The sequence below is a fragment of the Biomphalaria glabrata genome, chromosome 5 (genome assembly GCF_947242115.1).
Source record: "Biomphalaria glabrata chromosome 5, xgBioGlab47.1, whole genome shotgun sequence".
Lineage (NCBI taxonomy): Eukaryota > Metazoa > Mollusca > Gastropoda > Planorbidae > Biomphalaria > Biomphalaria glabrata.
In genome coordinates this window covers 24,341,632-24,368,875 of record NC_074715.1, presented here as the reverse complement: position 1 = coordinate 24,368,875, position 27,244 = coordinate 24,341,632, and the positions used below count along the sequence as shown (strand labels likewise).

The 27,244-nt window shown below is 37.9% G+C and overlaps 3 protein-coding genes across 6 annotated transcripts in view; 1 reads left to right on the top strand and 2 right to left on the bottom strand.

Moving 5' to 3' along the window:
• Positions 1–16,439, bottom strand: part of LOC129926310 (uncharacterized) — a 21,228-nt gene extending 4,789 nt beyond the window's left edge. Inside the window, exons 1-4 of the mRNA XM_056029621.1 lie at positions 16,413–16,439; positions 16,221–16,289; positions 16,029–16,097; positions 15,837–15,905 (exon numbers count right to left, since the gene is read on the bottom strand). Of these exons, the coding sequence (XP_055885596.1) occupies positions 15,837–15,905; positions 16,029–16,097; positions 16,221–16,289; positions 16,413–16,439 (234 nt within the window). The remainder of the gene's footprint in view (positions 1–15,836; positions 15,906–16,028; positions 16,098–16,220; positions 16,290–16,412) is intronic.
• Positions 16,440–19,378: 2,939 nt separating this feature from the next.
• Positions 19,379–23,080, top strand: LOC106063417 (growth arrest and DNA damage-inducible protein GADD45 beta-like). The gene is made up of 4 exons (XM_013221779.2): positions 19,379–19,686; positions 20,967–21,071; positions 21,273–21,393; positions 22,075–23,080. The coding sequence occupies exons 1-4, from the start codon at positions 19,571–19,573 to the stop codon at positions 22,273–22,275; spliced, it is 543 nt and encodes a 180-aa protein (XP_013077233.2). The 5' UTR covers positions 19,379–19,570; the 3' UTR covers positions 22,276–23,080.
• A 20-nt stretch (positions 23,081–23,100) lies between these two features.
• Positions 23,101–27,244, bottom strand: part of LOC106063426 (uncharacterized) — a 93,551-nt gene continuing 89,407 nt past the window's right edge. For all 4 annotated transcript variants that reach the window (XM_056029544.1, XM_056029545.1, XM_056029546.1 and 1 more), the window contains 4 exons: positions 26,161–26,287; positions 25,547–25,588; positions 25,297–25,351; positions 23,101–25,206 (listed from right to left, as the gene is read on the bottom strand). In XM_056029544.1, coding sequence (XP_055885519.1) covers positions 24,920–25,206; positions 25,297–25,351; positions 25,547–25,588; positions 26,161–26,287 — 511 coding nt within the window. In that variant the 3' untranslated portion in view covers positions 23,101–24,919. The remainder of the gene's footprint in view (positions 25,207–25,296; positions 25,352–25,546; positions 25,589–26,160; positions 26,288–27,244) is intronic.

Sequence of the window (27,244 nt, the reverse complement as noted above, 5' to 3'; positions counted from 1 at the left end):
TTATTAACATCAGTAATGAATTCGTATACAAATTGTGTGAATTCTATACTAAAATTCGAGTGGGGGGGGGGGGGCGATCTCCCCTACCCCCCCCCCCTCCTGGATCCGCCAGTGCTTACAACACAAAGAAACCGAGAAGAACAAAGAATCCAAATAATTTGGTACGTTTTGAATGGGGAAATGTCTGCACTACGTCAAGATGGTCACGTGAGGTGCACCTAGACTTGGTCTTAGTAAGGCATAAAGTGTTAACGACGTGTCACGTGAGGTGTACCTAGACTTGGTCTTAGTAAGGCATAAAGTGTTCACGACGTGTCACGTGAGGTGCACCTAGACTTGGTCTTAGTAAGGCATAAAGTGTTAACGACGTGTCACGTGAGGTGTACCTAGACTTGGTCTTAGTAAGGCAAAAAGTGTTCACAACGTGTCACGTGAGGTGCACCTAGACTTGGTATTAGTAAGGCAAAAAGTGTTCACAACGTGTCACGTGAGGTGCACCTAGACTTGGTATTAGTAAGGCAAAAACTGTTCACGACGTGTCACGTGAGGTGTACCTAGACTTGGTCTTAGTAAGTCATAAAGTGTTAACGACGTGTCACGTGAGGTGCACCTAGACTTGGTATTAGTAAGGCATAAAGTGTTAACGACGTGTCACGTGAGGGGCACCTAGACTTGGTCTTAGTAAGTCATAAAGTGTTAACGACGTGTCACGTGAGGTGCACCTAGACTTGGTATTAGTAAGGCATAAACTGTTCACGACGTGTCACGTGAGGTGTACCTAGACTTGGTCTTAGTAAGTCATAAAGTGTTAACGACGTGTCACGTGAGGTGCACCTAGACTTGGTATTAGTAAGGCATAAAGTGTTAACGACGTGTCACGTGAGGTGCACCTAGACTTGGTCTTAGTAAGTCATAAAGTGTTAACGACGTGTCACGTGAGGTGCACCTAGACTTGGTATTAGTAAGGCAAAAAGTGTTCACAACGTGTCACGTGAGGTGCACCTAGACTTGGTATTAGTAAGGCAAAAAGTGTTCACAACGTGTCACGTGAGGTGCACCTAGACTTGGTATTAGTAAGGCATAAAGTGTTAACGACGTGTCACGTGAGGTGTACCTAGACTTGGTCTTAGTAAGTCATAAAGTGTTAACGACGTGTCACGTGAGGTGCACCTAGACTTGGTCTTAGTAAGTCATAAAGTGTTCACGACGTGTCACGTGAGGTGCACCTAGACTTGGTCTTAGTAAGTCATAAAGTGTTAACGACGTGTCACGTGAGGTGTACCTAGACTTGGTCTTAGTAAGTCATAAAGTGTTCACGACGTGTCACGTGAGGTGCACCTAGACTTGGTATTAGTAAGTCATAAAGTGTTAACGACGTGTCACGTGAGGTGCACCTAGACTTGGTCTTAGTAAGTCATAAAGTGTTCACGACGTGTCACGTGAGGTGCACCTAGACTTGGTATTAGTAAGTCATAAAGTGTTAACGACGTGTCACGTGAGGTGCACCTAGACTTGGTATTAGTAAGTCATAAAGTGTTAACGACGTGTCACGTGAGGTGCACCTAGACTTGGTCTTAGTAAGGCAAAAAGTGTTCACGACGTGTCACGTGAGGTGCACCTAGACTTGGTCTTAGTAAGTCATAAAGTGTTCACGACGTGTCACGTGAGGTGTACCTAGACTTGGTCTTAGTAAGTCATAAAGTGTTCACGACGTGTCACGTGAGGTGCACCTAGACTTGGTCTTAGTAAGTCATAAAGTGTTCACGACGTGTCACGTGAGGTGCACCTAGACTTGGTCTTAGTAAGTCATAAAGTGTTCACAACGTGTCACGTGAGGTGCACCTAGACTTGGTCTTAGTAAGTCATAAAGTGTTCACGACGTGTCACGTGAGGTGCACCTAGACTTGGTCTTAGTAAGTCATAAAGTGTTCACAACGTGTCACGTGAGGTGCACCTAGACTTGGTCTTAGTAAGTCATAAAGTGTTCACGACGTGTCACGTGAGGTGTACCTAGACTTGGTCTTAGTAAGGCAAAAAGTGTTCACAACGTGTCACGTGAGGTGCACCTAGACTTGGTCTTAGTAAGGCAAAAAGTGTTCACGACGTGTCACGTGAGGTGTACCTAGACTTGGTATTAGTAAGGCAAAAAGTGTTCACAACGTGTCACGTGAGGTGTACCTAGACTTGGTATTCATCATCATCACCACTCCTTTCAGTTACTCATGGAACATAGGGCCTCGACAAAAACACGCCACTCTCCACGGTCTCTTGCTAGCTTTTTGATGGTGTCCCAGCTCTTCCCAGTCTTCTCTGCTTCTTCAAGTACACTGCGTCGCCATGTTCTTTTTGGTCTTCCTCTGCGTCTTGTTCCCTGGGGGTTCCACTCTAAGGCCTGCCTAGCTCTGTTGCTGGTATCTTTTCTAAGGGTGTGACCAATCCATCTCCACTTCCTCTCTAAGATCTGCATTTCTATATTTTTCTGTCCACTCATCTCCCACAGTTTGGTGTTTTCTACTTTGTCATACCAGTGCATTTTTAGGATATTTCTCAGGCATCTGTTGATGAAGGTCTGTATTTTTTTTTTTGTTGTGGCTTCAGTTGTTCTCCATGTTTCAGAACCATACAGTAGGACAGCCTTGACATTAGAGTTAAAGATTCTTAGTTTAGTCTTGTTTGAGATGTAAGATTTCCAGGTTGGTTTTAGCTGTGTAAATGTCTGACGTGCTAGATTTATACGGCGTTTAATGTCTTCATCTGTTCCATCTGATATACTGACTACACTCCCAAGGTATATAAAATTTTCTACTTGGTCTATTGTCTGAGAATCCAATACTATGTCTCCACTTTGTTTATTGTTTACTTTAAGTACTTTAGTTTTTTGGTGGTTTATTTTGAGGCCTACTCTTTTTCCTACTTCGCTTAGAGCTGTGACCTTTTCTTGCATATCCTGTAGTCTGTGTGATAATAGGGCTATGTCATCAGCGAATTCCAGATCTTCCAGCTTTTGTGTGAGAGTCCATTGGATTCCTTTCCCTGCGTTAGAGTAGGCTTCTTTTGTGACCCAATCCAGTACTAGAAGGAACAGGAGTGGTGAAAGAAGACATCCCTGTTTGACTCCTGTTGTGACTGGAAATTCCTCTGACAGCTTGCCACAGTGGGTTACTTGGCAGGTGAAACCATCATAAAGGTTCTTGATTATGGTTATTATTTCTATTGGGGATCCCATAATGTCTCATTACAGTCCAGATAGATTCTCTGTCGACACTATCAAAAGCTTTTTCAAAGTCAACAAAAGTTGCATAGAGAGGAGATTGCCATTCGACACATTGTTCTACAATTATCCCGAGTGTAGCTATTTGGTCAGCACAAGATCTACCTTTTCTGAATCCGGCCTGTTCTTCCCTTAGGTGTTCATCACATGCTCCCTTTATTCTGTTTAGTAGGATTCTGCTAAAAATCTTGCTTGGTAATGACAGCAAAGTGACTTGGTATTAGTAAGGCATAAAGTGTTCACGGCGTGTCACGTGACCATAATGTTTGCTCTGGCAAACTTTTGTTTAGTAACTAGTGGACAATTTGTTAGGACCATAACTTTCTCAGGAGGTAAGGGAGGGTCTCATTAAATTCTATAACATGTATATAGAGGGGGGAGGGGCTCATCGAAATCATAGAAATGTTGGTGAGAGATGGTTGTATCCAAATGTCTTCTTATATGGCATAGGCGCTGGAGATAGGAGAGACAAAGCGCGCTCCACATAGCTTTACTTTTTACGGGTGGGCGTTGACTGGCGTAGCAAAAGTGTCAAACATAACGACCTGGCGTCTTAAGTCTCTCGGTTGGCCTAATCCCCCGTAACGAATTTCCCCGATAGCCCCTGTGTGAGAGCAATGTCTTTTGCTCAGTTGTTCACACTACTGTCCCATAAAACACCTGGGTTCGAAACCGTTACGCAATACTCCTAGCAGCGACTTCTGGGGTCAAAACATTACCGGTATGTGGATGTAGCCGGGCTACAGCTAGGGCTAAGAAGCGATGGTGTTGTGTTGGGGAGGGGGGATAGAGTTGCTTGCTGGGTCAGTTGTCTTCGTTAAGGTCAGTATGGCCTAAACAAGAATGTTTGAACGGCTTGACCATCACATTGTACCTTTGTTTAGACTTGGCAAATAAAAACGGGACTCCATTCATCATAAAAAAAAAAAAAAAACAGACAGTGGGTTTCTATGCCTAGTTTCATAAATAATCCTACAACATGTTTAGTGCGAATTCTTACATAACCCTTGTATATTGTATTATTATCCAGTTGTAAGGCTCACTTAGTGTTTCCCAATTTTCCTTTTTGAAACTCTGAAAACTTACATAGGTCATGGGTGCCAGCTATTTAGGTCTCGTGTAGCCAGTCTGTGAGCCAACTCTAAATAAATCTATGTAGTCCTTAAATGTACACGCACACACACACACACACACAATCGCTTACATCGCTTACACATTCATACACAAGTGCGTATTCATCAAGATCTTTAAATGTACACGCACACACACACACACACACAGAGACAATGGTAAACGGTTCAAGCTAAGTAGATTACTGAACTACGATTTCCTGGAAAGTCACGGTACTTGTTCCTACTTCCTTATCGAAGTATGTCAGTTGGGTGTAGTTTTACTTTCTTTGAAAATCTACGGTTAGTTTTTCTCTCAAAAATCTTATTTCTAAATGCACTCGTTACTGTAGCTTGAATGAAAGATCGCAGCCTGAACCATTCTATAGTTGAAATACAACATGTCTAGACTTCCATTTACTAGCAAGTCAAATTGCTATTAAAAATATGAAAATACGCCCGTTGTATGTAACGCACGCAATATTCTGCGAATCTGCGTAAACATATATGTTCTACCGGTATATAGAAAGGATCTATAGATTCTATTGTAATTTCAAAATGGCCATATCTTGATTGTAATGTTTCTATGATGATAACATGAGTGTAAGTCGTTTGAAACGTCTTGTGTCATGAATGAAACTTGTGTGGGACACATACTGCAGTATTATATTTTCTATAGGACCTTAGTATGACTGTAGGATCTGCATGACTGTATCATTAGTGTCAATTAGTCAACATAAATGCATGATTGTAGACTCCAATGACTTATCATGATTGTAGGTTTAAATCTTATCTTATATAATGCAGACGTTTCTTCAAAAAAGATGATTACGTCCTACGCGTCATGAATTTAGTCATGCATGTTAAACAAGGACTTAAATTCTCCCAATTCACTAGTTTTCCTGGCTAGCTCAGGCAACCCATTCCATGCTCTAATAGCACTTGAGAAGAAGGAGCATTTGTACAAATTTGCCCTAGCATATGGGACTATATGTATATGTCTACCTTTGTGTCTTTCAGAGTATTTTATTAAATTTACTGCTCTATTTTGTGTCTGTTCTAGTTTCTTAATGTTTTCTTGAGTTGATGGGTCCCAAATAGAAGATGCATATTCTATTATTGGCCTAACCAAGGTTAAATAACATTTTAGTTTTATGTTCTTATTTGATTTATAGAAATTTCTTTTAATAAATCCTAATGCTTTGTATCAGAACCTGATTGTATTAACCGGGAGGGAGGGGGGGTGACGTAATGACTGAATGGTAAAGCGTTTGGCTTTTTAGGACGCCCCTGTTCTAGATGGGTACCTGACATTAGTTGCTGTACACATGACACCCTCGTTAACCATGGGCCTTAGAAACAGATGACCTTGACATCATCTGCCCTGTAGATGGCAAGGCCTGAAAAGGCACTTTACTTTGTATTGTTGTCAAGTAGACAAATGCACAAAAGGGCGCACTACTCTCACTTTACTTTGTATTGTTGTCAAGTAGACAAATGCACAAAAGGGCGCACTACTCTCACTGTACTTTGTATTGTTGTCAAGTAGACAAATGCACAAAAGGGCGCACTACTCTCACTGTACTTTGTATTGTTGTCAAGTAGACAAATGCACAAAAGGGCGCACTACTCTCACTGTACTTTGTATTGTTGTCATGTAGACAAATGCACAAAAGGGCGCACTACTCTCACTTTACTTTGTATTGTTGTCAAGTAGACAAATGCACAAAAGGGCGCACTACTCTCACTGTACTTTGTATTGTTGTCAAGTAGACAAATGCACAAAAGGGCGCACTACTCTCACTGTACTTTGTATTGTTGTCAAGTAGACAAATGCACAAAAGGGCGCACTACTCTCACTGTACTTTGTATTGTTGTCAAGTAGACAAATGCACAAAAGGGCGCACTACTCTCACTGTACTTTGTATTGTTGTCAAGTAGACAAATGCACAAAAGGGCGCACTACTCTCACTTTACTTTGTATTGTTGTCAAGTAGACAAATGCACAAAAGGGCGCACTACTCTCACTGTACTTTGTATTGTTGTCAAGTAGACAAATGCACAAAAGGGCGCACTACTCTCACTTTACTTTGTATTGTTGTCAAGTAGACAAATGCACAAAAGGGCGCACTACTCTCACTTTACTTTGTATTGTTGTCAAGTAGACAAATGCACAAAAGGGCGCACTACTCGGGGAAGAAACCAAATGGAAACAAAGCTTGTCAGGCCAGTTCAAAGTGGTCCTAGCCACACCCACATTGTAGACTAGATTGATTTTTTTTAAAGTAGGTCAACGAACGCGGTCAACTCAACCTGACCTGTTTAACTGGGTTGAGCTCGTCGACAAGCTCTGGATGTATTTGATGTATTTATCCCTATGTGTGTCTACAGTCTAGTCTTGGTATTTGGAACATCCCTTGCTTGGTATTTGGAACATCCCTTGCTTGGTATTTGGAACATCCCTTGCTTGGTATTTGGAACATCCCTTGCTTGGTAGATACAAGGTATTTGGAACATCCCTTGCTTGGTAGATACAAGGTATTTGGAACATCCCTTGCTTGGTATTTGGAACATCCCTTGCTTGGTATTTGGAACATCCCTTGCTTGGTAGATACAAGGTATTTGGAACATCCCTTGCTTGGTATTTGGAACATCCCTTGCTTGGTATTTGGAACATCCCTTGCTTGGTAGATACAAGGTATTTGGAACATCCCTTGCTTGGTATTTGGAACATCCCTTGTTTGGTATTTGGAACATCCCTTGCTTGGTAGATACAAGGTATTTGGAACATCCCTTGCTTGGTAGATACAAGGTATTTGGAACATCCCTTGCTTGGTAGATACAAGGTATTTGGAACATCCCTTGCTTGGTATTTGGAACATCCCTTGCTTGGTAGATACAAGGTATTTGGAACATCCCTTGCTTGGTAGATACAAGGTATTTGGAACATCCCTTGCTTGGTAGATACAAGGTATTTGGAACATCCCTTGCTTGGTAGATACAAGGTATTTGGAACATCCCTTGCTTGGTAGATACAAGGTATTTGGAACATCCCTTGCTTGGTATTTGGAACATCCCTTGCTTGGTAGATACAAGGTATTTGGAACATCCCTTGCTTGGTAGATACAAGGTATTTGGAACATCCCTTGCTTGGTATTTGGAACATCCCTTGCTTGGTAGATACAAGGTATTTGGAACATCCCTTGCTTGGTAGATACAAGGTATTTGGAACATCCCTTGCTTGGTAGATACAAGGTATTTGGAACATCCCTTGCTTGGTAGATACAAGGTATTTGGAACATCCCTTGCTTGGTATTTGGAACATCCCTTGCTTGGTATTTGGAACATCCCTTGCTTGGTATTTGGAACATCCCTTGCTTGGTATTTGGAACATCCCTTGCTTGGTATTTGGAACATCCCTTGCTTGGTATTTGGAACATCCCTTGCTTGGTAGATACAAGGTATTTGGAACATCCCTTGCTTGGTAGATACAAGGTATTTGGAACATCCCTTGCTTGGTAGATACAAGGTATTTGGAACATCCCTTGCTTGGTAGATACAAGGTATTTGGAACATCCCTTGCTTGGTAGATACAAGGTATTTGGAACATCCCTTGCTTGGTATTTGGAACATCCCTTGCTTGGTAGATACAAGGTATTTGGAACATCCCTTGCTTTGTAGATACAAGGTATTTGGAACATCCCTTGCTTGGTATTTGGAACATCCCTTGCTTGGTAGATACAAGGTATTTGGAACATCCCTTGCTTGGTAGATACAAGGTATTTGGAACATCCCTTGCTTGGTAGATACAAGGTATTTGGAACATCCCTTGCTTGGTAGATACAAGGTATTTGGAACATCCCTTGCTTGGTATTTGGAACATCCCTTGTTTGGTATTTGGAACATCCCTTGCTTGGTATTTGGAACATCCCTTGCTTGGTATTTGGAACATCCCTTGCTTGGTATTTGGAACATCCCTTGCTTGGTAGATACAAGGTATTTGGAACATCCCTTGCTTGGTATTTGGAACATCCCTTGCTTGGTATTTGGAACATCCCTTGCTTGGTAGATACAAGGTATTTGGAACATCCCTTGCTTGGTATTTGGAACATCCCTTGCTTGGTATTTGGAACATCCCTTGCTTGGTATTTGGAACATCCCTTGCTTGGTATTTGGAACATCCCTTGCTTGGTATTTGGAACATCCCTTGCTTGGTATTTGGAACATCCCTTGCTTGGTAGATACAAGGTATTTGGAACATCCCTTGCTTGGTATTTGGAACATCCCTTGCTTGGTAGATACAAGGTATTTGGAACATCCCTTGCTTGGTATTTGGAACATCCCTTGCTTGGTATTTGGAACATCCCTTGCTTGGTATTTGGAACATCCCTTGCTTGGTAGATACAAGGTATTTGGAACATCCCTTGCTTGGTAGATACAAGGTATTTGGAACATCCCTTGCTTGGTAGATACAAGGTATTTGGAACATCCCTTGCTTGGTATTTGGAACATCCCTTGTTTGGTATTTGGAACATCCCTTGCTTGGTATTTGGAACATCCCTTGCTTGGTATTTGGAACATCCCTTGCTTGGTATTTGGAACATCCCTTGCTTGGTAGATACAAGGTATTTGGAACATCCCTTGCTTGGTATTTGGAACATCCCTTGCTTGGTATTTGGAACATCCCTTGCTTGGTAGATACAAGGTATTTGGAACATCCCTTGCTTGGTATTTGGAACATCCCTTGCTTGGTATTTGGAACATCCCTTGCTTGGTATTTGGAACATCCCTTGCTTGGTATTTGGAACATCCCTTGCTTGGTATTTGGAACATCCCTTGCTTGGTAGATACAAGGTATTTAGAACATCCCTTGCTTGGTATTTGGAACATCCCTTGCTTGGTAGATACAATGTATTTGGAACATCCCTTGCTTGGTATTTGGAACATCCCTTGCTTGGTATTTGGAACATCCCTTGCTTGGTATTTGGAACATCCCTTGCTTGGTAGATACAAGGTATTTGGAACATCCCTTGCTTGGTAGATACAAGGTATTTGGAACATCCCTTGCTTGGTATATACAAGGTATTTGGAACATCCCTTGCTTGGTAGATACAAGGTATTAAACAAGAGCAATGAACAAGGGAGCAGGACAATGCCCCCCCCAACACACACACACACACACATCTATCGACACACAATGGCTGTAAATGAGACAAGTGAGGTGCATATTGTATATGAGGTCTTTGTCCATGGAGTCTGAACTACACACTATATGTTAGATTCGAGGACATCAAGGCATTCAGACGGCCCTGATTACATAATGCTGTTGTTGCTGTTGTTTTCACGATTTCAACCCAAACAATCGCGCTAATTGCTCAAGTGACTACAATGACATTGTCAACGCAAAATCATCTGCTTGTAGAGCTCCTGACATGGCCTGTAGTAATGTCTTTGGACAACAGACGTGTTGCTGACAGACGCGATGAAGAGAACGATCAACAATGTGTGGGCTAGCACCACCTGGTGGAGACTGTTGGACTCACAGGTCAGTGGCTTGGTGGACTAAGCTAACTTTGACTCAGTTTGAAAAATAGTACTCCAATGAGAGAGAGAGAAAAAGAGACAGAGAGAGACAGAGAGAGAAGTAGGTCAAATGAGTGTTGACATTGTAATGATAGCAGAGGTGTAGGTATTGAAAGTAGTAGAGGCTAGACCTAGATCTAAGTGAAAGGAAGAAGAGGTGTAGGTATTGAAAGTAGTAGAGGCTAGACCTAGATCTAAGTGAAAGGAAGAAGAGGTGTAGGTATTGAAAGTAGTAGAGGCTAGACCTAGATCTAAGTGAAAGGAAGAAGAGGTGTAGGTATTGAAAGTAGTAGAGGCTAGACCTAGATCTAAGTGAAAGGAAGAAGAGGTGTAGGTATTGAAAGTAGTAGAGGCTAGACCTAGATCTAAGTGAAAGGAAGAAGAGGTGTAGGTATTGAAAGTAGTAGAGGCTAGACCTAGATCTAAATAGTGTAGGCCTATTGGGAGATAGTCTAGAGATCGCCTTAGTGCAGCTAGAGACACTTGATAGGGTTCATTGAAACCCAGCGGTTCCCAAACTGTCGGACGTAGTAGGGGGTTCGAAGGTTGCCGTCCAGATCGGGTGACACCCATCATGGGGTGACAGTGACACCAAGGTGACAAGATGTCAGAAACAACGAAACAAAATTATCACACATTTGACAGTTGTGTAGCAATCAATGAATGTAGTTAATTAGAGCTATGTAATTTGTATTCAATTTCAACCAAGAAGAAACCAACGAGAAATGTTACTGGAAAGTTTAATTTGGAAAGAAGTGGTAGGTTGTGTGTTAGTGTGTGTGTGCACGTGCGTTTGTATGACTTGATTAAATTACTACACTGGCGCCACACAGGGTGATACTAACCCTAGAATGTATCTGTGAGTAAAATATCGCAATAACACAATTTGCAAAAAAATTAAGAGTTTTTATCCATGAATTTATTTTGAAAAAAGTAAAAGTGAAAGAACATTTTATGGATTGAAGAATGAAAAAACAAAACGCTAAATCTTTAAAACAAAAAACAATTCCAAAGCCAAACGAGATTGAATCTAGTAAATAGGCTGATAATAATAGACTGTCATTGTGAAATAAACAATTTATTTAAGCTAAAGATTGAAACAAACAGAAACCAATTGAACTAGTAATTAATACTAATAACTGGCACACTGCTGGAGCTAACACTTAACCTAGCCGAATAAGCATTAAGTGTAGCCCCAGCACTGTCACAAGTCACCGACGATGTCAAAGTTCAAGGCAATCAGTGAAATGTTGGGATACTTCACGGGAAGTCTTGCAATACAACGTGATACGAATGGCAAACATTCAATGGATTGGAATGTTAGTTTTAGCCTTGTAAGTGACAACATTCATCTTTGAGGAGTAGACCTACTAAGTGAATCGTTGGAAAGTTTGTGTTTAGATCTGGAAAACTGACAGTCACGTGCTCGTTTTAGTTTGGGTTCAATAGTCGCTCAGTGTCGTTGAAGAAAAGCACGGGACATTTAGATGGGGCCCTTGGTTTGAAACCTTGAATTGCTTTGAACTAACAAACTGAACAACAATGAATATTGACTGTACACAGACGGACGTAAGGTCATTCTTGTTAGCAACACACACACACACGCGCATAACAGTCACACACCTGAATAGAAAACTTTGAAAAGATTGTACTTAGGTACTTCGTTGTTTTACCAGCACTTTGTATGGACAAGCGTATGCACATCCTTAAGTTCAGGTAGATGTCACAACATCGATGGTTTGTAAACGTCTCTTTGGCATACACGACATACACAAAATGAACCGTTAAAACAGCAGTCACCTGGCCAGTACACGTACACATATTAGTCTATTACTCTATACATTATAGGCCTACAAAAGTTAGTCTTTGCATCAGGGCCTGCCTTAGGACACTGCAATCTATGCGGCCGCAGTGAACCCCGCACTTTCATAGGCCCCGCGCTAATTCTAAATGTAAATTATTAAATTAAACAATTATAACTTATGTATGATAATGGGGTTTCCGCGGCCTCCTGGTTTTCCAGGGCCTCCTGAAAATAAGTATAAGTTACTTTATGCAAACGTTAGTATATGCATAATTTAGTTTATGCATACGCTGATCAATGTAGGCTACATGCAGATCAATACACAAGCTAGATTTTACATTGGCTAATCAATACACAAGCTAGATTTTACATTTGCTAATCAATACACAAGCTAGATTTTACATTTGCTAATCAATACACAAGCTAGATTTTACATTTGCTAATCAATACACAAGCTAGATTTTACATTTGCTAATCAAGGCACAAGCTAGATTTTACATTTGCTAATCAATACACAAGCTAGATTTTACATTTGCTAATCAATACACAAGCTAGATTTTACATTTGCTAATCAATACACAAGCTAGATTTTACATTTGCTAATCAATACACAAGCTAGATTTTACATTTGCTAATCAAGGCACAAGCTAGATTTTACATTTGCTAATCAAGGCACAAGCTAGATTTTACATTTGCTAATCAATACACAAGCTAGATTTTACATTTGCTAATCAATTCACAAGCTAGATTTTACATTTGCTAATCAAGGCACAAGCCGGGCTACACCTGACTAATGCATAAACTAGTCTAATCGCATCTATGCACAAACTGGTCAAAAAACAGTCTGGCCTAGGGCTCTAGGCATAATCTAGTCTAATCGCATGCTGGTCAGAATGTAGGTTGGTCAATGCGTTGGTTCATCCACTATGTGTTTTGGACAGACACCACAGAGAAGTAGTTCCCGCCCACACATTCATTTACTTCCTTATTAGTATCTCTCTTGATTGTGTTCCGCGAACTACAGCATTACCGCCCCTACTTTTCCAATTAGACAAAGTTGACCGAGAGTGTAACTTATTTCTGTTGAGAATATTCCAAATATCTAAACCGCCTTAAAGCCAATTAATTGTTTGCATGACACGTTTAGTGAATGATATCAATGGACATCGAAAAGCCAACTACGTTCGAACGAGCTTGTATATGCAATGGAAACATGACTAAGTAGACAGCTTCAAGCTTGAGCCAGGGCACAGCGTTCAGACACACACAAAATGTTCCAAAGAACTCTGATTGCGCATGCGTCATTAGACAGCAACTCCAGTGTTTCAATTGTTGGGGGTGGGAAAGGTGGGTCACGAAGCTGAAACTAAAGTTGGTAACATTTCCAACAAATAATAATAGAAGGTTTCATTTCGTTTTAAAATGTACACACAAAAAAAAACCTACGACATCTGTTTCGAGAAATACTTTAAAAGCGATACAGATACAAAGCGAGAGAGAGAGAGAGAAAGAGAGATGAGAGACAGAGAGAGACCAAGAGAGAGACAAAGAGAGAGGCAAATAGAGAGAGAGAGATAAGAGACACAGAGAGACCAAGAGAGAGACAGACAAAGAGAGAGGCAAAGAGAGAGAGACAGAGAGAGGCACAGAGAGAGAGAGAGAGAGAGAGAGAGAGAGAGAAAGCGAAATAATAGAGAGCTAGTACAAGTTTCAATATGTTCTCACTGAACTCTAGCACTGAATGTCTATTAGATGTCCGAACATCACTTCCCAATCCTAAGCATGGTCACAGCAAAACAAAAAACGTTTCATCTTAGCCAGGTCCAGAGTCAACTAGACTTATAACTCTGACACCATGCTTTGGTCATTAGAGAAATTAAAAGAAAAAAAAAAGGTGTAGGTGGGGCTAAAGATATGACCGGAAGTAGTGTTGTTCTTTAGTCAACATTACCAACACTATTTAGAAAGACCGAAAATTATCACATCTACCCGACCTCTCGCATTAAAGGCGCTTTGAGTACAATATCAAGGCGGATTGAAGGCACCTACAGTCAAGTATTATTACCATTACTGCTGTTTCTACTTTCTCTAATGCTGAATGGCAGTGAAGTACAAGCAATGAAGTGGTCCGCAGGTTAATTCCCTTCCCAGCATCCCTCACTTTTAAGGACTTTCTCAAAGATCTTTAGGGGAAAAAAAGGGGGGAGGACAATACTTGCGTGTGTGTGTGTGAGCATCAGTTATGGTGGTCACGCTCTAGTTTGTGTGTGTGTGTGAGAGAGGATCAATGTGCGAATGTGTGCGAAAGAGCCAGTGACACTTCTCACTTTTATCAGTGAAATGATGAAATGATTTCAGCACGAGATTCGGATGAATGACTTGACATGGGCTACATGGTGAGGGATCAAAGGTGTGGGGTGCTCTGTACTGCTCCACCGGCTCCCCTGCACCATGGCATCCAGATTATGAAAGAGCAAATGCAGTCTACGTATAAACCAAGACACTGACTAGTTCCGAGGATCCCCCACAGACACACACTCGTGTGTTTGAATACACGGAAAAGTGACCAATCTAAGAAATCAGGAAGTCTAATTAAAGTGTTTTATAATTAGAATTTTGAATTTGGGGAAAAAAAAACATTAATGGAAATAACTGACATTTCTGGACTGTTGAAAAGAGACGGTGTTTATTTGATTAGGCAGAAAGAGCGGGAACAGGGTGCCGTGGCGTGGAGAGAGGAATAGGCATTGTTATTGAGCGTCCATAACAACCGTAGTGTAGTAACAACCAATGTCTACCCTGCCTACGTGCTTCAAATCTAAGCAGTGCATTCACAGTGGGGGCGATGTTCAGTTACCCCTACACCTCGGGGCCATCTTTCCATTGGCATGCATATTGTAATTTAGAATTTAGGCGAAGATTTTAAACCGTGACAATGTGATTAAGTTTACATGCTTTAATTTATTCAAAGTAGCAAGCAGAGTGGCTAGGGTTTAGTTGTTTTGTTTTTGTTAAGTTGTAAGCAGAGTGGCTAGGATTTAGTTGTTTTGTTTTTGTTAAGTTGTAAGCAGAGTGGCTAGGATTTAGTTGTTTTGTTTTTGTTAAGTTGTAAGCAGAGTGGCTAGGATTTAGTTGTTTTGTTTTTGTTAAGTTGTAAGCAGAGTGGCTAGGATTTAGTTGTTTTGTTTTTGTTAAGTTGTAAGCAGAGTGGCTAGGATTTAGTTGTTTTGTTTTTGTTAAGTTGTAAGCAGAGTGGCTAGGATTTAGTTGTTTTGTTTTTGTTAAGTTGTAAGCAGAGTGGCTAGGATTTAGTTGTTTTGTTTTTGTTAAGTTGTAAGCTGAGTGGCTAGGATTTAGTTGTTTTATTTTTTCTTCAAGTTGCGCGAACTATTTGGAATAACGTCACTGCATAAACGCAGTGATGACCACAGTCTAAACTACGGCCCTGTCCGCCCGAGATAATTCTCCCAGAGTGCATAATAAAGCCGCCGAGAATAAATTCCATTAGACTCGACGATTTGTGTTTGTTTGTTTGTTTGTTTGTAGTAATCCTGTCCGTGACACGCATAGCGGAATGTTACATTTGGGTGTGTCTTAGACTTTGAATGTACCTTCATTGTTTTGTTTTTTGTATTCCATGTTGGTTCAGTGACAACACTATTTATCAGTCTTCTCCAGTGGCATAGCTAGAGATTTGGGGGCCCCGCGTGTCTTGACCTCTTTAGGGGCCCCTGCATTTTTACATTAGGACCATACCATGAGATAATGGCGGTAATATTTAATGTAAAAACACATTTCGGACACTCATTTGGGGGAGCCCTCAAAGGGGGGGGGGCTGGGGATTTTAAAATTTGGACTCCCCTCCCCCTCCTAGCTACGCCACTGGTCTTCTCATGTGTGTACTTGAATAGACTCTCGGGTAGCCTTATATCTGCAGAAAAAATAGTCACAATTAACAACTTCATGGTGTCACGACCTTCATTGTCTCTGAGATGCTGGAATAAGATCCGAAGATTGCACAAGGGTCCATGCACCAAACTCGCTGAAATGCAAATTAATAAGGTCTCACCTTCATATGCACTTGTGGTGACCCCATTAGCTTACCGAAGATTGCACAAGGGTCCATGCACCAAACTCGCTGAAATGCAAATTAATAAGGTCTCACCTTCATATGCACTTGTGGTGACCCCATTAGCTTACCGAAGATTGCACAAGGGTCCATGCACCAAACTCGCTGAAATGCAAATTAATAAGGTCTCACCTTCATATGCACTTGTGGTGACCCCATTAGCTTACCGAAGATTGCACAAGGGTCCATGCACCAAACTCGCTGAAATGCAAATTAATAAGGTCTCACCTTCATATGCACTTGTGGTGACCCCATTAGCTTACCGAAGATTGCACAAGGGTCCATGCACCAAACTCGCTGAAATGCAAATTAATAAGGTCTCACCTTCATATGCACTTGTGGTGACCCCATTAGCTTACCGAAGATTGCACAAGGGTCCATGCACCAAACTCGCTGAAATGCAAATTAATAAGGTCTCACCTTCATATGCACTTGTGGTGACCCCATTAGCTTACCGAAGATTGCACAAGGGTCCATGCACCAAACTCGCTGAAATGCAAATTAATAAGGTCTCACCTTCATATGCACTTGTGGTGACCCCATTAGCTTACCGAAGATTGCACAAGGGTCCATGCACCAAACTCGCTGAAATGCAAATTAATAAGGTCTCACCTTCATATGCACTTGTGGTGACCCCATTAGCTTAGCGCAATATCCACACATTGAGTTCTTTCACCCCGCCATTCCTGTTTCTTACGAAAATGCAAATCAATACGCACCAACATTCATGCATATGAACATTTAAGTCGGGACACCGTTGGCTGTAAGATTGTGAAGAAAAAAAAAAGGACAGGTTCGATTATCATAATGTCTAAATGGGTCGGTCACAGTAACATGGACAATATCAAGCAGGGCAATGGCACAGATCGATACAATTCTAAGTATGTGTATCGATACACTTTTGAGTAAGTGTGTCTGATGAATGGAGGAGAAACAGCGCGTGTGCCTGTAGGGTGGGGAAGAGGAATCTAAAACTAAGCCAAGTTCAAGAAAACAGAGGTCCCAGGAGGTCACGTTCTTCGAATAACTGGTTCGGAATACTGTCCGTGACCAAATCACTACAACAGTGCCTTCAGCCTGAGAGCGGGTGGCAGGAAAACATACTCGTGCGTATGCTGTGGGGTCGGATTTAAACCTGTGGAGGTCCCGGGGCAAGAGTTTTGTAGAGGTCCCTACACTTTTTCGAAAACTTTAGTAAAAATCCACTTATAAATAATAATAAACAAGTTACGATTATCTAAAAGCATGCAATATTGTAAAAGAAATTGCTTGTAAATTGATTTAAATTTTCCTTCAAATCAAAAAAAGAAAATTATTTAATATGCATATTTTAGTTTTAAAAAAATGTAAATTTGTAGGGTTTAAGCAATGTAGTAAATCTGGAGTATATTATAAGAATACGAGCAGACTAGAAGCAGACGCTGTATAGAACCACGACAGTGTTGCCAACTGTATGATTTAAAGTAGTGTTGGGAAAATGCGGAAAAAAAAATATTGTAGAAAAACGTAAAGCTGCTGATACATCGAAATATGTTTTTTTTTTCTTTCTTGTGGTTGGGGGGGGGGTCTCTTTCTTGTAGAGTCCCCTGTGATGTAACCCCGCCTAGTTCACCTTTCAGACCTTCTGGTCTATAGGGTAGATGATATAAAGGTAATCTGTTTCTGTGGCCAATTGTTAACGAGGGTGTCTTGTGGCCAGCACAACGACCAAACGCCTTTACCTTTCCCCAACTAATGTCAGGTACCCATTAAAACTGAGTGGACTCCCAGTCTTCAACAGGATTCAAACCCCGGACCCCGGTTCGGAAGCCAATAGCGCTTTACCGCTCAGCCATCGCGCATCCGTAGCCACGCCTGCTCTCCCTTAGGCTAAATCCGGCCCTGTGAAGTTATAATCAGTTAGATAGCGAAGCAGTTTTTTAGCACAACATATAAATCAAAATCTAACCACTAAGATCGAATACTCTAGTGGTCTTTAGATTCGTCAGATTGCTAGTCGCACTTGTCTGTTAGGTCGAGAACATGATGCCTTTATTCGTGTATATGTCAAATATGTCCTCATTCAAAGATATTACAAATTGTACGTGTTGGTCTAAATAGTACATGTATGCATGTATACAGATATATCACAAGTGCCATATATATATATCATCACGAGCGCGAGCCTAGCCTCTCGGGTCTTTGACAAATTGACATTGCTAGCAGGCAATGACCTCCCCCTCTCTCTCTCTCTCTCTCTCACCTAGTGTCCTAGGCCCATACAAAGTGCTTGGGGTTTTGTGTTTCTCCACCTAATACTACTTACAGTTATTGGTGCACAAATACTGATTGTGTACTTTGCATAGTAACGTCCTACAGCCCATAATGTTTTCTATGATCTGGTCAGTTGTAAACAGAGTGCAGAAAGTAAACCAAGAAGCGGAAAGCTTAGGCCCTGGATTTGTTTTAACGTAGGCCTAAATTCTATATTGGCACACTCAGCGATTTAATCAAGTTGTTTGCATTCTTCATAACGCAACAGCAATTTAATAGTAAATAGTAGGCCTACTTATAGTAGTAGATCTATAGATGTACAGTGTCACGTTCCACGTGATTTAATATCTATAGCTTTAAAAAGAATTTATATTTTAGTGCGTATGCAGAAAATATTTGACATTTTACTGCCAGAAATATTCTATAAATCGAACATAACTTTAGGAACTGTTCGAGTGGGAGGTATTTAAAAAAAAAGTGACAGCAAATAATCATATATTAAGTCCAATTTAGATGTTCATAGATCTCCAATATATTTTAGAAGCCAAAAATATAATTTCTGTACATTTAACACACACGGATTATTCCAAAACTCAAGCTATTAATATGGCTATAGCTGATAAAAAAAAGTTCTGCCATTTAAATCAATCTATTATAGTATTTCAGTCTTGCTGCTACAACTTGTATCGAAACTAGGCAGTTAAATTGTGCAATTACAGACTTGGGTTTTAACAACCTCCCCCAATATTTTTTCCCGAGCAAAAACTTGTTTGATTAGTTCCTTCTTTGTGTACTAAGTGAACAAGGAAACTGGGCCTTCTTTCTCCACCTTGGACAAAGAGAAAGAAAGGACAAAGCCCACACCACTCGCCTAGACTTGATACTCTGCCAGATTGACCCAGTTTTGTTTTCTAGGTCACAGCTGACTAAAATCGATTTTTTTCCCTTCTCTGTTCTTCCGATAGACTTTACCGAATTCTTTGTTACGCAGTATCAGCAACATTTATTAAGCTGTGCATTAGTAGATGCACATATAGATCTAGCAATCTTAATGAGTAGTTTAAAAAAAAAGTGATTACAGTTTAAAATCGTTAATTGTGCCACCCCCCCCCCCCCCCTCCTTTCTACCACCACTTCACCCACTGAACGCGACAGAATATAACCTCATTTCCCTTTACCGACTTTGTCTGCTCGGGGCATTCATTCGGCCAGCCAATCAGAGCGAAGACAGCTTCGGCAAAGTTCACTGCCGTCGTATATTTCTCACGTCAGCGAAGATCAGGTTGTACAAAGAGTCGAGCAGTCGGAGAGTGCGTTTGGTTGTTAGCGAAAACTTTGTGATTCTTGGGATTTGTGTCTGCGTGTGTCGTTGCTGTTAGTAACTGTTTTTTTTTCCCTCTATTTCTGCTGAGAGTAACAAAATGTACACTGAAACCCAGCTCCACTGTGCACTTCTAATGACTTCTGAAATTTCTCTAAGTAAACTTAGTGAGCATTTAGGAGAACAAAGTCACCCAGTTGGAGAAAAAACTCAAAAGTAAGTTTGCTTTTTTTTTTTTTTCTAGACTCTAGACTCTAGAATGACTAGATCTAGATGATAAGTCTAGATCTCTAGTTAAGACTAATTTATTATGAGTCTATTATCTATAAACTAAAAACCTATTCGCTAAACTCTAAACCTAGACTATTTCAAATATTTGCCTTATCTTATTTCAGTATTTGGACTACAGACTAGATTTTGTATCTAGATTCTAGATCTAGATTATAATGAAACGAAGAAAGCATTTTGTATGATTATTAGAGTTAGAGTCTAGTATTATTGTTAGTGTACACATTAATTATAAATTAATAATTAATTAGATCTAATATTAAACTTTAAACTTACTTAGACATCTAGATCTATAACTTAGACTAAAGTCTATATTTACACTAATTTAGACAATATATATATAAAAATAATAATAATATATTTATAATAAAGTCTAGTGGGGACATAAGTCATGATATTCGTCCTTTCAATAGGATTAAATTGATTAAATTAATTAATGTTCCCGTTAAAATTAAATTTAGTTAGAATTAACTTGTAATTGTATAGCTTTTGTGATTATGTCGTATGGCACTGACTTGTTTATTTGCCACGTGTTGACCCTCACACAATCAACACCTACCAGTTGTCTATATTTAGTACTTTCACTCGCGCAATACCATGCGTGAGTGTTCATGACATTGGACTGGGTTGGGAAAATTATAATTTCGCCACCTTGTGTGGGCTTAGCCTCAGTGAGCTCAGTGCTATACAGTGCATTGAAAAGGCCCACCCTTGCACTTTAATAGATCTAGATTTAGTTTAATGAAGATGATAGTAGATCTAGATCTAGGACATTTTTTTTTTTGCTGAAGCCGCAGAAACCATTTGCAACATGTTGAGTTATAATTAGAACTTGATCTAGAGACTAGACATCTAGATCTAGACTTGATAGAATAGTCTTCAGTTAATAACACTTTACAATACAGCTGGTCACTGCAAGAACACACAGGCATGATCCTAACTTAACTGTATAAGTGTATTAGCATTGACCTTAGCCTTAGCACTGGTAAAGAAGTAGCAATCTAGATCTAGGTCACATTGAGATAAGTAATAATATACATCTTTACACCAAGATAGGTAATTCTACTTAAAAGGACAATGCATATTATTATTATATAGCTTGTACATAGCCAAGGATCATTTTATAATTATCATTAGTCAGCAACTTTGCTAATTGATTTTATTTTCTGTTTACCAACTTAAAAAGTTTTCTTTCCTTTTTTTTTTAGAACTTGGCTGACCATTAGTGAAGCTTTGGCTATTTCATTGAAACAAGCCATGGGTCAACGCAGGATTACAATGGGTATCCTTGAGTGTGCCAAGCTTCTTAGCCAGTAAGTATATAGTCTGATTTCATTTCTTTGATGTTAATTGGGACATCTAGCCTAGTATTATTCACCTCTTTTAATATATGCTAGACATTATGCCCAAAAGCTATGTATTGATCAACTTTAAAATACAAGTAATTACTGTAGGTTAACATAAAAAATCCTGCTGGAAGGTAGTTAAACAATTAATTTTTTTTTGTTCACTAGCTCACCTGGCCGAGTCATGTTATGTGTTCTTCCTGAACTGTCAAGTGATAATCTTGCAATGCACATTCATCATACACTGATCACATCATTCTGTTGGGAGCATGAGATCAGATTGTTGAAGGTAAGAGGAAATGTCCCTTGATGTATCATTAATTTAAATTATTTAATGACACATTGAGAGGACTCAGTATTGAGTGTGCTTTACATAGAACAAGTGTCCAGACATATTGCTTCACATTGGGTGCAAAACTTGCTGAAATGATAGTCACTCTAGTAGAAAATAAATGCTGAGTACCAGCTGAAGTAACTTAAGCATACTTTTGCACAGAAAATGAAAATAGATCTTATTAGCAACTTATGCTGCCGAAGCTTTGCAGTCTTTGATCCACTTGGTCATTGTGGAAAAAAAAAAACATTTTTGTTAATGACTTCAAAATATTATCTTAGGCTAACCCAGAAGTATAAAAGAAAATGGTGCATTAAATATAGGATGATTATGAAAGATTTTTAAAAGAATTATTTTGACTTGGGATCACAATATAGATTAGTCTTTAATGTAAAAACTGTAGAAGTAGACTTACAACTTTCAGTGGTCAATAATTTTCTAGAATGTTTGTATTCTGCACAACGACCTGTTGTCCTCAAACCCTTATCTATTGTTAGTTTCTTTGAGAACATTTTGGATTATGTATCCAAGTAAACATCTTGGCCAACACAAGAATAGGTTTAATAACTGTTCACATTATTTCTTCCTCAACATTGTAAGTTTAGTCTGACATGTCTGTTTTCTCTTGACTCACAGGTTAAAAATGAACATTGCCTGCTCGACTTAGTCAGAGGTAGCCCTGACTTTACAGAATCTACGCTCAAGTCTGTGTCCTGCATGCTGATTGAAAAACCTCTAGATGGAAACAGTGAGGCCGACACCTTTGTGTCTGGGTATCACGACACTGTCATGTATAGTGACATTTACCCAAAGCCTGTTATACAACTTCCCGAGTGAAGCATTGCATGCTGACCTAGACATTGCCTTCAATTTAGTTCATCATCCCCCTGATGAATTTCAAAATTGATAAGCTTCTACTGAAAGCTGACTTGGAAAACAAGGTTTTCTCCCTTGCCTCTCCCAGAGATGTGAAGTAGGGGAGATACTACTACTTAGTTCCTGGTGCAGTCAAAGCACTGAAACTGTTGCTACTGCACACATCAAGTTGGATACCAAATGTTGCATAAGCTTACATAGCAAAGCACAACCTGCAAAACCTATTTGCGTTCAAAGCTATAGTTTGGATACTACTATTTTATGAACTGGACAAGGAGCCTAACCAAGATGATAAGATCAAACTTGATAGCATTGGAAATGTGCTACATGTAAAACAAAATCCATTTATTACAGTCTACGTTCTCTGTAACTTTTTAAAAACTTAATTGTTTAACAATTAAATTTATATATTAGAATATTTATTTACATTACATCTCAGGAAATTACAGAGTTGTTTATTTCTTATCAGGTAGGATGATGATTATACATGAATGTAATATAGTATTTAGATTATTTATGTTTTAGATATTTCATCTTTTTAGTTTACTGTCATTTATAAATAATTCTATTCAAAAAAAGTTTGGTTAGGTGTAAATTAAACATCACTTTCTATTTTGATCCATAATAGAAATGCATTTACATTATTACATATTTCAAGACATTTTTATTTATCATCATATCACATTCATTTTTTTTTGTATTTTATGTTTATTCTTCATTTTTGTACCTTACTGTAAACATACTTGCATTCTATTATTAAATTAAAAAAAAATCAAAATCATTCAGTTGTTTTGCTATTTTTTTTATTTGACTGGTTTTAAAAAAAAAATGAATCTTTAATGTTTCTTTTAATGTAAAAAATATTTGTGCCAATTCTTCAAGTTTAATTAAAGCTGGAGACATTGCACAAAGCTTAATAGCTAGGTCTTAACAAATAATATACTAATAAAAATATGGCGTTTAAATTTAAACGAGATTCACAACATTTGCTAGCATACAAAATGGAATTATTGAAAAGCACCAAAGTCAACATGAAACATTTCTAAATATTCAAGCAATACAGTACACCACTTTTCCTTTCCAAAGTTAATTGAAACTGGAGACAGCACGTAGGTTTAGGCAAATTATTTGAAAAAAATTCAATAGATAAGTTTATTGAATAGTTGTAAAATTTATATTTGCTAGTGCCACAAATCAAACTGTTAGGAAGAGGAGAGAAGCGCAAATGACCAGTTTCCTACATTTCTTGTTTGTCACATCCTTACAGTCTCATTCAGTGTGAGGCCAGTCCATGTATTTACAGCTGACAAGCGCTGAATCACAACTTAACAAAATACAAACAAAAGTGCACTTTTTTCATACTGTCATTATGGTAAGCAGAATTATAAAAAGGGAAATACAATATCCAATAGAATGTAGAATATTTGTCTGGTCATTTCATTGACCTTTCAATAGAAGTTTGCCAATGTACATCAAGCCAGGTTCTGACACTTCAAAAAATTATATATAGATATGTTTTAAGAAAAATAAGGTAATTGTTAGTTTTTTAAATATCTGTATAAAAATACATTTTAAAAAAAGCTTCCAACTATAATCTAACTTAAACAATTTTTAAGTAAAAGTACAAATATTTGACATAAAAATTAAATTGAAAATGCATATGTACAGCATCAGTTCACCAACAAAAGAAATTAAATATCAAACTTATTTGGACTGTAATCATATGTCTTTAGTATGAAACCTCAACAGAACAAGTCAATACTGAACAAACAGTTGTTTACATCATTTATCAGTCAAAAAGAAAAAAAAAGTGCACAACAAAAAGGTAAACAATTTCATTTTCATCAAAATTGTAAAACACTGTTTTATAAACTGATAGAAAGGTATATTAGTTGTGAGCTTGATTATTTGACTGTTAGCTCAATAATAACACTCATAAAATACAATGTATTTTTTTCTTCTCATTGTCTGCTTTACAAAAGTGCACAATGACATTATTAGGAGTAGCTCAAACCCTTATGAATTTTGGTCAATATTTGTTCATTGAAATTGGATTAATATATGAAGTAAAAATAGAACAGGTAATAAATAAAGAGATTGCTTCCTACATTAGAAAAAATATTTCCACAGTCACTCAATCAATTTATTGCGAAGACCTAGGTAGTTTTGTTTTCAAATGTCAAATAGAACATGCCAGCATTTGATTGTTATATCATCACAGTAGGAAAACATTAATAATTCTCTTGGGGAGAATGTTAATGCCAGACTTGCTTATTACTTTTTACCTTTGAGATCAAAATGCAAATGAGTATAAACAAAAATCTAGTGAAGGACTTGTGAAAGCAGTAGGAGTCCTAGGCCATCTATAGTAAAAGAATAGGATTCCTGATAAGGCCAACAGGTGCACTAGGCTGATAATTAGTTTCAGCGGCTGACATTTGTGTTATGTACAATGAACAAGAGTCTTTACTCTTTCCTTAGAAAAGACAGGTACCAAAAAGAGCTGGTTAAACTGAGTACAGAATTAAACACAGGGCCCTCTGTTCTTCAAGGGTATTTTTTATAGAACAACTCAGATACAGTTCTTACTTAAGAACAATTTGATTCAAAAAACTAATGCATTTGATGAGAACTGCACTGTGTCTGCACCTAAAAGCACCTGACCATCTAGTACAGTTTTCTTGTGCTTCTTGGCTAGTCTGTTCTCTTTAGTCATGTCAGCAAGGTCACCATTTGACAGAGGACATAAATTGTTGTTACTGAGAAGAAAACGGAGCTGGCGCTTGTGTTCAGCTGTGTAACGCTCACGATCAACTCGATCACAGTACTCATGAATTCTCTCTGTTTCAGCCTGAACATGGTTTATGTCTGGTGTTTCTTGGTGAGCAAATCCTAACAAAAAACAAATCAGCTTTAGTAAAAAAAAAAAATCAGAATTTTTTTATTGGTAAAAGTAGGAAAAATTAATTATACATGACTTACTAAAAATATTTTTGTTCTTCCAGATGAGAGATTTACGGAAGATAGATGGTCTTATCTGAAATTATAAGAAAACTGTCAAACTATTTTTCTAAAAGTAATTGCCTAAATGCTAACTGAAACTATGAAGGCCTATCTGCTAATTAACCCTAGCTATAACAAATTAATAAAAAAATTTATTGTAATTTCCCTTACTTAATAATACAGAAAGAAATAAGTATTTGGGCATCTTATTAATGAACAAAAAACTTACTGATTTTTTCAAAAGAACAAAAAAACTTATGATAACAACAGTCTGAAAAAAAAAGGGAAATTTTTACTAAGGAGATGAAAATACAATTTTCTTCTTATCAACTTAGTACAGTGAAGGTTGATCAAGATGAAATATAGCACAACATGTCATGATGGCATCTTAGAGTTAACATATTCAATGCTTCTTGACAATTACATTCCTGGACATTTATAAAGGAAGAATATTGGTCATTTAGAATCCTGAGATCAAAAACAATCTTAAAAAAATCTCACAGCCTCCAGAGTATTTCCATTTAAGATCTTAACATTGGCATCAAAGTGCTATTTTTTGTTACCACTTGGCCACTTGCTGTGTACTGACTGAGAGTAAATTCTGTAGACTATACATTTTGACAAGACTTTGTATGAGTTTGAATCCTTTGTTTTAATGTTGCAATGCAATAGATATGCTTTAATGAATGTAATATTTCAATTCCGAATGACTCAAAAAGATAGAAGCAACTTGCTCAATAGGATTCATCTTGCTAGCCCCATATGCAATGTAAATTATAAACTGCTATCATTATAAATCAATAAAGCTATCTGTAAACATGGCAGGCTTTGATTGCTACTCACCAATATGAAGTTAAAAAATATGACAAGACCTTTGCTTGAGTGGACTTGTTTTTCAGTAGAAAATATTGAAACACATATACAAATGAAAAGTATTACTGATAAAGATATACTTTGCCCAATCATAAATCTGAAAAGAAAAATACCATTACAAAATTTTATATTTAAAACAAATCATGAATACTATTGGATGTAGTTGCTTTCTATATGGTAATAAGTCACATGATATATATATATATATATATATATACATATATATATATATATATATATATATATACATATATATATACATATATATATATACATATATATATATACATATATATATATATATACATATATATATATACATATATATATATATACATATATATATATACATATATATATATATATACATATATATATATACATATATATATATATACATATATATATATACATATATATATATATACATATATATATATACATATATATATATATATATATATATATATACATATATATATATATATATATTGTATGTTAAAAACAGGTGATAAAAGTTTCTGCAGGTTTATAATTGGTTGAGTTAGATTTAGTGTTTTAAATTTCTGCAGGTATTTATTTTGTGTGCGCTTGATGTGGAGCTACAATTAAAAATGTTTCAAGTCCTTTAATAGTCGGTTTACATAGTACTTAAACTACTAAATAATACTAAATAATAATTTGTCCACAAATCATAGGTTGTCTCAAGGTCTGCTCTTAATGCAGGTCAAAAGATTTTTGAACATGAGAGTGAAACTAGATTACAACATCACTTTGGTTTTGACAGACAAATGTCAATAGTGACTTATTCTAGTAGTAATTTTAACAAACCTGCCTGAACTCCATAATAATAATAATAATCTTTATTATCAATGAGGAACTTTGTCTTACAAATTGTGAATAAAAAATACATTATAACCATAGAAACAAAATATACGTTCACACTAGTTTCACTCAAACGTTACATGTGCAATGTTGACATCATATAGCTTCATTCTAATCAATGACTTGATTGTCTCTGTTTTGTTTTTGTAACAGTATCTTGTATCTCCTT

Excerpts from the sequence above, each read along its gene's own strand:
- LOC106063417 (XM_013221779.2), top strand. The coding sequence starts at position 19,571 with ATGTACACTGAAACCCAGCTCCACTGTGCACTTCTAATGACTTCTGAA. Across the intron at positions 21,072-21,272 it reads TGTGCCAAGCTTCTTAGCCA|CTCACCTGGCCGAGTCATGT; the intron begins GTAAGTATATAG and ends TTTGTTCACTAG. Across the intron at positions 21,394-22,074 it reads ATGAGATCAGATTGTTGAAG|GTTAAAAATGAACATTGCCT; the intron begins GTAAGAGGAAAT and ends CTTGACTCACAG.